Here is a 13,424-nt window from a genome sequence, read left to right as displayed (position 1 = left end):
TCGCTGTTTCTGATTCAGCATTTTTAGAGTCGAATAAAATGCATGTAAGATTCATCATAATGATCTCACAGACTTAAAGAGGAATAGAACAGGTTCCGTTACATCTCTTAGCCGTATACATAGCGCGGATTATCTATCTGGTTATTCTTGTTAATTTTTTCTCAGCTAATGGCAAAACATTTTGCATCTATGACCTCTTCGCTAGAAGCGATTACCGATGGCCTGTCGCACGACACAGGTTGCACAAAACGGGAAAAGAAGTTTTTATTGCCACAATGTCACCAAATAAATAACGATTATATTTGATTGCCTTGTACACTTACAATTAAACAACTTTCAAGTGTCGGCGGTCAGATTTGCTGAAGAACAAATGTAAGAAATTAACGAGATATCCCACTACAATAAACTTTTTATAAACTTTTTTCACATATATATAATCAAATCTATCGTACATGAAAACCGTAAAAGTATTCTTACATGAAATACAGTCATCACTGATATTATCATCATTATTACTTTGTTTCTCTTTGACGAAATGTAGGAATTTTATTTTTCAACAGTATATAAGTCTCAAACTGATTCTTGAAATTATTGCTATAAGATTCATTGCTATAGCGATTTACGATGTCAGCTCTCTTTCCCTAGACAGAAACCATACATTCATAGGCTCGGATTTCCCCTTCATAGAGACGGGACCTCTGTACTCTAGAAGAAATTGTGGGTCTTGATTTTCGGACATGCAGAGATATCTGCAACAAATACAGACATTTGTTATAATCATAATTAATATGTTGTCGTATAATTAATATGTAGTTGTATTATTCTTTTAAAAACTAATATTTGTAAAAAATATTATTTCTTATTTTGCTTTACTTAAAAATACTTTGTGTAATATTAAAATAAATCTTGATTTTTACATATATGTATAAGAAGCTTACACCAACACTTTTTCCGTACAAATCTAGATTGTTCCTGAAGGATTAAAGAAGCCTTTAAAATGCAACTTTACGTCTAATCGAATTAACTCAGTCGTACGTGCCGTGTCGTTTCCTCTATTCGTAATCATTAAAACGTGAACGCTAGCGACGATCGTTGCGCGACTTTTACATGTCACTAAAATTACATGCAAATCATGGAGGTGTTGATAGATTGCTATTTCGACCGAGTGTTCTCAGAAATGGAACGCAGTTGCTTAGCTTCGCGATACAAACGTCGCGAATTGGTTAATTATTTGACAGATGTGATAAACAGTTGTGCAGAAGGTAACAAGATTTATAACATCAACGTCGTGTATACTATGCAAATATTTACGCGTCATCTAAGTGACAAATAGACTAATTACATTTATGGATCGATAATCATTACCATGATAACATCGATGTAATTTTATCAGACGAATATTCAACAGAAAATTCCTAAATTTATTCATAGACGACGATGATGCGAGCATGTATTAACGATGGTTTTATCCGCTAATTTCTTATCTGTCTTTCCACGACATGAATACTTGAAACGTGCAAAGATATCGCAGCCCATTATAATCTTACCGTTACATTAAACTTGCCTAATCCTATCCTTCTATTTGTCTTTGTTTCGCCAATGCCGTTGCGGTAACGGTGAAAAATACCACGCGCCGTAAACGCATCGCCACAAATTCCAGAACAATTTGCATCTCTATTCCTCGCCCGCGTTCCTTCTACGCGGAGAAATATTTTATTCGCGATACGATCGACGAATCACGGTTATTTGACGCTTTCAGCGGAGAATCTCGACAAACAGGACGTGTGCGAGAGGATCGTCATCTCGGCCCTGCGTTATCACAATATCACGATGATGGAGAACGGATCGGTCTGCCTACTCGGCAAATTTCACAACGTTCTTTACGTGGCGGCAAAGCTCTGCTACGACTGGGACATCGGCAACAACGAGATCATCAGCCGATTGCTGAACGACATATTTTATTGTGAAAAGACATTCGAACGATTGTTCGTCGGGGCGATTTTTGGCACGCGCGTAACACACTTCCTGTCCGGGTGGAAATGCGATTTTGATGATCGCGAGGACAATATCCGGGCCCTGGTGTATTTCTTAAATCACGCGATAAGTGGCCGGTTAGAATACCGTTGCGAGTCCTCGTTGATAAAGAGACGCTTCATTGACGTGCCTATGGAGTCATACGGACAGGTTTTGCCTCTGAGAGTTGCAATTCAGCACGGCGCACCGGATATCCTATTAATCATGTTACGCTATGGCGCCTCGATTGAGTCCGATAAACTTGCCCCGTCACCAATGGAGATCATCCTAACGAAACTCAGCGAATTCGAGGTGCAACCTGATCAGAAGGAGATCGTTTATCCGGAACACCTACTAACATGTCTGAAACTGCTACTGCGAACCGTGACCACCGTCTGTGTCAGGACTCCCGATCACATTGCCAATCACATCGGTATTCTCAGTGTGTCCTTGTACGAGCAGTATCCCAATCTGGCAAACCGAAATCTGATACCTCCGGAACGTAGTGGAGTCTGTCCGGCAGAGCTCAAGCATTTGTGTCGTTGCCGAATCCGCGAAATTCTCCACATGAATTGGGCGCTGCCTCGCGGAATTAAAAGTTTGCAAATTCCAGGATCTCTAAGAATTTATCTGGACCTGTTGCAGGATTGACGGAGAATAGCATATGGTGGCAAGATGCTTGCGTTCAATATCGATCATTCATTTCCGCCCTAGTATGGAATCTCAGAAATATTTTATCACACGTCTCCGTGTGCAGTTATGTCCTAGAATTTCACTCAATATGATCGCGCATTTATGTGGAATCCAATAAATGCGCACGTCAAAGTCTTTTTAAAGTCGTCGTGTAAGTTTGAACCATGATTTCTGTCGTATCAATTTTGAAGTTCGATAAATAGAAAGAACGGAGAAAAGCAATAAAACGCAAACTTTGACAAATATGAATTCTATATCTAAATGTCAGGCTTCACGCGGAATGTTTGATATACGAGCTCATACAACGGCGTATAGCATAAGCCATTCAAGTAGGTTTAAGATTCAAGGTTTGAGAAAATGTCAAGTTCAAAAGGTCGACGATGAGCGTCTCATAATAGCGATGCATTTAATGAATCTTGGGAATTAGAGAAACGCTTTGTGAGGGATGCTTGTTCGTCTGTACGCGAATACCAGAAATATTCGAGAATAGCGGAAAGTATGTCGTGAGACGATGCAAATGTATACGTTAGGGAAACTGAAGTTGTGATCCATTAGCAACTTTCTTTACTTTAAAGAAGCGAAAGTAAGGTAAAAGATGCATAATTATGAAAAGGAACTGATAATTTAAACATATTTCTATGTATTTAACAAAATAAAAGTTTATCTATGTAATTATCTATGTAAATATGTGTACATTGTGTGTATATATATGTGTGTGTGTATTTAATGGGATATAATATATTATATATTTATATAATATATTAATATATAACGTATGCTTGGATATAAAATAATTTACCTGTAAGCGTCTTCCGAAACATTGATTTTTCCCGGTTGGCCAGTGGTCTCCGTTCTACTAGTAAGATTTACAGTATTTCCAAATAAACAATAACGAGGCATGCGATGACCAATTACACCAGTAACGACTTCACCACTGTGTATTCCAATCGTAATTTTCTGTAACGTTAATAAAATACAATACAAATATAATACAATAATAGAAACAATAATAAAATATTATTATACATGTGGATAAATATCAAGAATAAATGTAGAAAAATATGATTTATATTTTTCTTTTTTATAATATATGCGATAATTTTTATAGAGAAAATTAGTAATTAGTATCAATATATTATTTAAATTATATGTTTAATTTTTTTAATCAAAAATAAGTATATATATATATATATATATATATATATATAAATTTTTTATGTCAATAATCTTTTTCATTTTATTTTCCTGTGTCTATAACTGTAATCCAAGTTCATTAAAATTACCTCGGGATTAAATCATAAGCCTAGTACCTTAGTCCAAGTATCGTAACTGATCAAATATGTATTTAACATGAAAATCGCATTTGTCTCTGCGAACGAAGTTTAGCTCATTTCGTAGAGATATAAAATTAATATAAACGTGCCATTTGCAAAAGTCTCGTAAAGGTATATACATATATATACATATATATACATATATATATATATATATATATATATATATATATATACACATATACATATATGTATGTATGTATGTATGTATGTATATATGCGTCAGAAGAGATTTCAACTTTCTACAGAAGTCAATGAACGGTTAGCTACCTCGACAATCTCTTTTATGGCAACCCTTCAGACACGGCTGTTATGATGTGCAATGTTTAACGTGCAATCTTTAATTGATTTATTCCACCAGTTCTTTTCGAGAATCACGTTATCGAACCGCTTCACGCGGACGCAACCATAGTTGTTGTAGTAAAATACAGCCAGTAAACAGCTTGTATATGTACATACCACAGGTTCCCCATCGATCTGCACTTCGTCAGCCGCGAGATCCATCATGTCCAGTGCTAGATTAGCGATGCATCGTGCATGGCAACAACAGGGTTCCGGCAATCCACTCACCGCCATGTATTTATCACCGATGGTCTCTACCTAGACCGACCAAAAATGGAATTGCAATGGAAATCTGAGACAAATTCGAGAATATTACCGATACCGATAAGAACAGAAATAATATTTGCGTTTGATTACGTCGAATGCATAAATACCTTTTTGAAGATTTTATTTAAAATATTCATAAGGTCTTTTATATACGAGACAATAATAATCTCTGTTCTTGTCATATACTGTAACTTATTTCTATTATATAAAATAAATATAAAAAGAAAGTTAAAAATAAAATTTGTTATAAACATTTACCTTATAAACATTAGGATTCTTTTTCGGATCAGTTAATACGTCGAAAGCCGTGTACAACTCATTGAGCATGTTAACAATCTTCATAGCGCCATTGGAGTCTGTATGAGCCGCACAGTAAGCTCCGAAACCGACTATCCCGGAGAATAGTAAAGTAACGCAATCGTACTTCTTTGCCAGTACTGGTCTTGAATGTCTGAGCTCGTTCGCCACCGAAATAGGAAGCACCGAGTAGAGTAATCTGCACGCAGAACACAGATGATCTTTTATTCAACGTCGCGCGCGCGCCAGTTTTACCTAATCGGATTAAAAACTGCGCGAACAGTTCTCGGCAAATTGACATAAAAGATTGAATTCGAGAAGTTTCGACGCGAAAATCTCGATGCAGGAAGAATCTCAGGAAAAATTTCTGTTTTATTCAAGCGGAAGAATCGGACGGAAACTTTTCTCTCTTCTCCTATCGCATCCCGTCATAAGTCCATTTCCATTAATTTCCATCGGGAAGATTCTTCGCCACGGAAAGCGACTCGGGGCAGATGGAGAGTCACAGATTTTGTAGATAATCGTGTTACCGAGAAACGAGACGAACGGAGATTCGTCGAATAATCAGGAAACGCCGCAGGCGGAGATCTTTACCTGTCGGTTTTCTGCTTCTCACCGTCGAGCTCGCGATACGTCTGCTGTAACTTATCAGTGAGTAGTTCCAAGTTGCGCGTCAGCTTGTAATCTGCCTCAAATTGCTCCGACATCAGGACCAGATCTCGAGTGGCGTCGTGCAGAGGAACGTCGCTCAAGTACAAACCTCGCCTGGAGCCGAAAGAATAAACTTGACATACGAGACCCAGTGTCCCTTGATACAGAACAATATACATAGATATACCACTCGCGACATCGGATCCTTCATTCCTTCGTCATATCAAATAATATGTTATATGTATAAAACTTTTGGCATTGTCAACATACTTTCAAGTCAGTCAATATGTTTAGTGAGGCTAAAGTCGGATTCAGAAGTCGGTCAGAAACATTAAGATTATTACTAGAAGACGCAACTTTCTTCTCCGCAAGAGAAAAAGGAGCAAGTTTAACGAATATTACAGCATCGAAGTTATGCAAAAGTTTATGGTAATGAGCTATGTAGTTTTACAATCTCGTTATACTTTACGATTCACTGTAAAAAAGCGATTAAAAAATGACTAATAAAATTATAGAAAGCCGGCGTAAATCTTACCTAGTCAAGTCATCAAGATTTATAACACTTGGATAACATAGAAAGATAACTAAATCAGATTCCGGTATGTACAACATTTGACCCTGGAATATGAATTAAATTTTTACAAGAGATACAAACTACGAAAATTTAACTCTATTAATTCCTTTTTACTTTCGATTCCTTCTTAAACGATATACTGACCTTCAAACGAAGGTACGAATATTCCTCCGTAGAATCGATGCGCATAACTCCCTTTTTCGTTCTTAACACGTATACAGTATTAATATGCGACAATATATTCTCAAATGTTAATTCCAGATGTGGTCTGACCTATCAAGATTCAAAAATTATCATCGTAAATTGATCTGCGCATATATGGAAATGCGCATTAGAACTAGATACAGATGTTTCAAATAAATTATTATGTGACACAATATTCGTGACAATGACACGCATAATGCATTCATGATTTTTAAGAGATATTACAATGACGAGCTAATTGACAACATCGCAATTGATACGTATGAACAATAACGTAAATTGTGTTAAATTGCTCGGTTCGGACAACGCGTTCCATGTCAGTCACAATAACCTACATTTGATATACATTCATGTGCTTATAGACATGTGCAATGTAATAATGATCAGCGCAATGCACTGCGCACTAATGTGATTCCTTTGACGCAGGAAACAATTAGTAACACATATTCAAAATTAATCGATACTTTTCATGATACGAATACGAATGTGCATCGACCAAATTCTGCAAATTGCCAAACAAAAATTGTCTGTCTCACAAATCATAGATATACTATAAAAGCGAAAGAAGAAATAGCACGATAAATATAGTTTTCTGAGATTGATTGCAATGATTTCAAGACGCAAGTGCAGATAAACAATGTATTAAGGTGTAGATTTCCTCTCTAACTTGAAAAGTATTCTCTCGAAGTATATTGTTGCCTCTTTTTCGCGAGATTTGCTGTCTCGCTTGTGCGCTGTGATTTGCTTCACTCGTGTTATTTACGGCTGTCAAATCATGCGAATTTTGACAGCTTGTGAAAAAAAATGAAATTAAAGAAAGTTAAAGAAAAGTTAAACTAATTAAAGTTAAAATAATTGTTCATAACAGGAAAAAATAATGGCACGCGTGAAGCACGCATTTTGTAATGTACTATTACAATAAATTATTGACGAATAAAACAACAGGTAGACACAATACATACATTATAATAAAAATATTGCGGTGTTATGCGCGTCAACTCACAGTTAAGAGAATGTCGCTTAGTTTGCAATGACCACTGCAGACGCGCGGTATAACACGTGTTATGGTACATCCGGTTTGAATTATTGTAAGATCTCGATTGAACATTAGATGGAACGGAAAAACTCGACAAAACGTTGTCGGGCTGACCCTTGGTTCTACGAAAATTTATTAAATTTTATTTGATTGCTGTCCTCTCGTAAAAACTGTTTCTTTTTTTAAATAATTAGATATGCTACGTTTAAGCATATCAATCTATTAAAATCACAATTTTATTGTTAAATAATTTATATCGCTTCTCTATGTTGAAGTAATGACTCACCGACGGATAATGTTTCCAATTCAGCAATCATAGGGTTTGTTACGACTCCCGGTCCTGACGTATCAGTTATGAGGAACTGCACGTGATCGCATTCACTTTTCGTCTTCACTATCTGCATGTCAACGTCGGTGCCATGCAATTTTTTCGCGACTGTCTATTTACAAAGAATAGAAATTTTTCTTTATATTTCCATATAATTGACTAAGAAATTCTCATTAAATCATCGCTACGTTTTCTCACATAAAATCCTTTAGAATTTTTTACAGAGTGTTGAATATACATATATTTTTATTACTTCAAAAATATTCAAAGATATTATTATTAAACTTTATAAAATTCTCGAATTTTGTATAACGAATCATATTTATATCATATAAAAAGTCCATAAAAAATCGAATACCTTAACAATTCCAATAACGATGTGTTCCAAACCAGGTCGATCTGAATAATAATGCAAAATAAGCGCGCCATCCTCGGGTCTCTCTGTACACCTAAAAGAAGGTGCTCTCATGCCTGGATATAACGTACCCAAATGATCATGAAGCGCATCCAAATTCTGCAACATGATGCCGACATCATATGTACCCAATATGTACATACATGTTTCCAATATTGAATATGGAATTGTGATGGAATGTACATTTCATCAATTAATATTAATCAATTAATCTCATTACCATAGCAATATAATTGATATAAATATATTTAAATAGATTGTGTTATCTTTTATTGCGCAAATTTCTAGCAATAATTATAAAATCGGACAATAATATATTAAAGTAAACGAAACATCAAAGAGAAAGTAATAAAGATATAATTGCATTAAAATTGATATTAATGTTTGAAACATTTTTATAACGTGTGTATATGTGTGATAATTTTCATTATATTGCAACGTGTAAAACGAAATAATAATAATTTATAAAACCAAGAAATATTGAATTTAATATTGCATTTTATCTAACAATGAGACAAGGTCAATATAAACTTTCACAGATGCACGTGTGCTATAAAATGCTTACAGTACATTTCTTGTAGTATACTTCTCGCTTTCCGTAAGTACCGAACTTGACTGTCTACTTTAGACTCAAAAAGATTTGAATAAAAGTCGAAATTAATATTAAATACTACTTACGACGCTCAAGCCCTCTACGGAGAGCGAGAGATACGAATTCTATATGTAAGAAGTGTACTGTAAATTTATAACGTACATCAATATCTAAAGATTTGTATTAGCTTTCTCGCTTGCTTAAATATTAATTTTGAAATAGCGAACCAAAAGTTACTTTCTATATATTTCTTTTTATTTTTATATTAAATTTAATTGCATGATTCTCTTCTATATATGCGATAAAAAATCAAGAAAAATTAAATTTTTCAGCATAATCGCTGGAAAATAATACGAATTAAAATCGAAGTTTTATTTAATTTTCAATTTTAATATTCAATTTCCTACATTTAATTGTAAATCTATCTACAATATTTTCAAAATATTGAAATGAGAAGGATATAAAATAATATGCGGATAATTTTTATAACAAGATATTTTCTAATGTGTTTGTCCAGGATATAAAAAGAGAATATATCCGGCTCTATCTATGGCTAATTTAGCGAATGATTCCACGATAAATAATGACATATACACCAGATGCGGAATACGTACGACTTAACAAGCTATTCAATTATTAAGATTGCACCTAATGCGAATTTAAAATATAAGTGAAATCAGTTAGCGATCAAGATAAAGATAAGATACGAATTATCAGGTCTACTTTCTGTAATAGCATAAATTAGTAAGTGATTAAGCGCATTAAATCGCACCTAATCTAATTGTAAGAGAGATCTATAATAAATATAATTTTCAAACTTTACCTGCAGAAAATCTCTAGGTGTTGCTCCAAGAACTTGAAGAATCTTATCATAACCGGAATCTTGACAAAACTCGAAAAACATTCGGCCAAATAATTCAAGTATTTCATTGGCAGGAATATCTAGAGAGTATAAGATATATAGAATAAATTTCTCTGTTATAAATAATGTTCAATAATATCACATATTGTTGCGACTATGAAAACATACGTACTAAGTTTATTGACAGCAGCAGATATCAGATTATACGTAATTTCGTCATCATAAATTTGTCGCACCAGAAACTGTCCTTCCATATTAACCGCCGCATCTTTTCTAAATCATCAATACAATTATAAAAATATCACGATAAAAGACAAAATAAATCCATTCCATAAAACAATATAATTCTCAATCAATATAAAACTCAATTAATTATAATTAAGAAGATAGTAAGGCTCTAATATGTAAATATACAAATATTAAGATATCAAAGGCGATAAAAGCCAAACGCGGGTGATCGTGCGACAGTTTCACAGAAAATTAATTTTTCTGTGAAACTAATATTTGTGCACAGGGCACGGATTTATCTTGGTTAAACCAAGTAAAATTTATAATCTCAATTCGAGATTCTTATAATACCCCTCTTACCCTCCAAAGAAGTTATAGGCGAGAAAAATAACAGACCGAAAGTCGCTGAATCGGGAATCAATTAATTATTTTAAGATTTTTCCAATATCTTTACAAAAATATTCGATATTATTTTATATTAGCATAGATTATCATTCTATTATAATTTTTTAATTATTTTGTAACATTCTATATATAAAATTTATTTGCATACTTTTTTAATCTTTTTGAAAAAAGTCTTAAACGTAACGATTTGGTAAGTACTTTTTGTGTGGTCTTGCTACTATTTAATTTACATATCGGAAATTCACAGCTATTCTTTGATATGGATATCAGGTGTCACTTAAAGCTTCCTTCAACGTCTTTTCAAAGCTTAGTATTTTCATAGCTATAGCAATACTTATATCGCAAAGCAACTTATATATTCTTTAGGTATTCAAAAGAGAGAGTATTTTTATAGAGAAATATTAATAACAATTAAAATAAGAGAGCCAAACAAGTGATAATTAAAATAATATTAACAATATATAAATGGATTAATAATATAAAAATAGTTAATAACTTTAACATTATTTATATTCGCGAATAAATTTATATTCGCGAGTTTTCATTTTAAAAGTTCAATCTCTTTTTAAGTAATACTATTAAATATAATATTTTAAATCACTTTTTAGTTAAATGTCATAAGTGACTTCCTAATTGTATTATGATGTTGTTATAAAGTCAGATGATATACTTCCGATATTACCTAATATTATTCTCGATCCAATTTTGCCGACTATATTGCTCAACTTCATTTAGGGCAGGAAAATTGATTGACTTTCTTAGAGATACTTTCAAATAATATTCTAGTTCTTCTCGTAGGATTTCAAGATAAATAAAGTACATTACTTTAGAACATTTTTAGTTTCATATATATTATTATAATACTTAAGGAAAAACATAATTAGTAGAACAAGTTTAAAATTGCAAGAATTATGATATTAACACATTATTTAAATTGGAGTAAACTTGCGCGATGATTAATCGAATAGTTAACTCATTTGTTTGTTTAATAAATTTCTTTGTTTTTAAAAAGTTATTTACAACTTTTTAATTTTTCATTTTTATAAAATATATCAAACGAGAAAATAGAATATAATTTAAATAAAATTATCTATTTTAAATATTTTTAAGCATGACTCATACACAATAACATATATGATTATAACATGACAATAACATAAATAATAATATATACGAGTGATGAAAGAAGAGGTGTAAGTGTAACTTATCTGTATCAGTTTCCAATATTAATGGATGGGGAAGAATCATATTATATTTTATTATATTCATCTTGACTTACAGGTTTGGATATTTAACATAAAAATAATTTAGTATTGCATGGCGCATATATATATAATAAAACTTTATATATCTCAACCTACAATATATCTTTTACAATTAATCCATGTCAACACTTGATTGCTCGTCTGACAATATCCGAGTGAAATGCTGTATGGATCACGCGAAAGTTCACGTAGATATGGCAGGAAAAACGTGCAAGACAAAAGAATAAAAGAAAAATAACAGGAAGATGGGTAATCTATTGTTTTTACCTACTTTATCGTCTCCCACGTCTCGTTGTCAAAGGTCTTCACAACTAAGAGTTCGAGAGCGTAATTCACAAAACCGTACTGCACATATAAAGATAAAAAAGTATCGTAATGTAATTCACCAGAGAAAAAAAATTTATTACGAAATAATGAAACGCGGATGAGCTCGTTATCAACGTTGTAGGTGCTGACGAGTTTGCCTGGTATATCTAATCGTGCAATATCCAATGTAACCGATGCGGTTCTCGAACTCTCAGGTCATCGTCACCTGCTCCAAATATTCGAAATCGCATTCTCGTCAGCATCCACGCATCGTTTCGACTCTTTCGCGCTAACGTACCATGCTGCTGCACTTGACAATCGGATTGCGGGGGTGGCTCGGAGTTGATCTCACTTCTCAGGCGTCATTCCATTCTGGTTGCCGATTGGAGCCGTGTTTACCTCGTGCACACGAGCTGCGTACTGGAAGGCGACCCCGTCGTTCGCCGGTACACGATAAGTATCGATTTTTCGGCCGTCGTTGCGACTGCGCCACCTAGATATCTCCTAGTTGCGCTCCTCTTATATATGAGCCGCCCTCGATCGAGCCGCATACCACCCTTTAGGGTTCTCCCAATCCGCTTTGCTCCGACACGACGGAGCCGACGGTGCTATATAACTTCGCGAATGAATACTTATAAGACTTTCGTGAGATTAGCGCATGGCAACGACTCCTGTCAGCCTAGCTCGGTCGTTTGCGATACGAGCGCGCCTCGTTTCAATGCACGTCGTAATTTTCACACGGCGAAAGAGAATCGAAGGTTTATTTCCATAGCTCGGGGATTTCGACGAAAAAATAGGTATAAAAGTAGGTGCTTTCTTATGTCGACAAACTGATGACGATGAAATGCAATCTTTCAGTGTCATGAATCTCGAAGAATGTCGTTTAGAAAGTTTCAAACTGCAGTATAAAGTTCTTACATATGTTCGGTCTTTGTCAAAGCGATTTCTTTAAGTCAAGATTTCTTCCTCTAATGGTATTGAAATTATTAATTTAGATATCATTTTACGATATGTGATGATTTTTTCTTTTAATATTTAAAAATAAATATATATCTATACATTAAAATTTAGTTTATGCTTAACTACATTGCATATAATCATGTACAAGTATGACTTTAAATTAAAGTCATGCATACTAGAGACAGTATTTGATTTAAATTATAGTTAAGTAGAATTGTTAAGTAGATCTTTGTTACACTGTTTCGTATCACATGTGTTGTATATAACATAAATATTCTATCTTTAGAAAATCTATTTAATGCAGATAATAAATTTAATTGCAACAACATGTATCTTGTCAATTAAATCCGTTTTAAATGAGATATGCGAATTTTATACAATTTCACTTTGATGTCATTAATTTATATTATTAATAATATTGAAAAAAAATTTGATAGAAAGCGTTTATTAATGAGAACAAATATGTAGCGTATATCATTAAGCTAATTAAAATAAGGATAATAACTTTGTTATTTCAACAAAATAGTAATTTTACAATGTGATTATAAAAAGATGCGATCTTATATGTAATGCATAAAGCTAATTAAAATAAGGATAATAACTTTGTTATTTCAACAAAATAGTAATTTTACAATGTGATTATAAAGATGCG

The 13,424-nt window shown here is 33.4% G+C and overlaps 2 protein-coding genes across 3 annotated transcripts; one reads left to right on the top strand and one right to left on the bottom strand.

Moving 5' to 3' along the window:
- Positions 1 to 278: 278 nt before the first annotated feature.
- Positions 279 to 12,295, bottom strand: Gycbeta100b (guanylate cyclase soluble subunit beta-1-like). Of its 2 annotated transcripts, none has more exons than XM_083096034.1 (14): positions 12,111 to 12,295; positions 11,774 to 11,851; positions 9,781 to 9,881; positions 9,570 to 9,688; positions 8,098 to 8,253; positions 7,698 to 7,851; positions 7,379 to 7,533; positions 6,316 to 6,444; positions 6,133 to 6,215; positions 5,541 to 5,711; positions 4,908 to 5,145; positions 4,500 to 4,640; positions 3,506 to 3,663; positions 279 to 749 (listed from the first exon to the last, which is right to left on the bottom strand). In XM_083096034.1, the coding sequence occupies exons 3-14, from the start codon at positions 9,860 to 9,862 to the stop codon at positions 620 to 622; spliced, it is 1,716 nt and encodes a 571-aa protein (XP_082952160.1). In that variant the 5' UTR covers positions 9,863 to 9,881; positions 11,774 to 11,851; positions 12,111 to 12,295; the 3' UTR covers positions 279 to 619. The 2 variants fall into 2 exon arrangements, with proteins under 2 accessions (XP_082952160.1, XP_082952159.1); XM_083096033.1 differs by having other exon boundaries at positions 11,778 to 11,851.
- Positions 1,065 to 3,771, top strand: Stops (SOCS domain-containing protein stops). Its single transcript, XM_083096035.1, has 2 exons — positions 1,065 to 1,262; positions 1,760 to 3,771. Exons 1-2 carry the CDS (start codon positions 1,124 to 1,126, stop codon positions 2,662 to 2,664), a joined length of 1,044 nt encoding a protein of 347 aa, XP_082952161.1. The 5' UTR covers positions 1,065 to 1,123; the 3' UTR covers positions 2,665 to 3,771.
- Positions 12,296 to 13,424: the final 1,129 nt, after the last annotated feature.

The sequence above is a fragment of the Camponotus vicinus genome, unplaced genomic scaffold, assembly GCF_025532165.1.
Source record: "Camponotus vicinus isolate PSW18456_S1 unplaced genomic scaffold, iyCamVici1.0 SCAF_4, whole genome shotgun sequence".
NCBI lineage: Eukaryota > Metazoa > Arthropoda > Insecta > Hymenoptera > Formicidae > Camponotus > Camponotus vicinus.
Note: the sequence above shows the minus strand (reverse complement) of the source record. Positions and strands in the feature narration are given on the sequence as shown.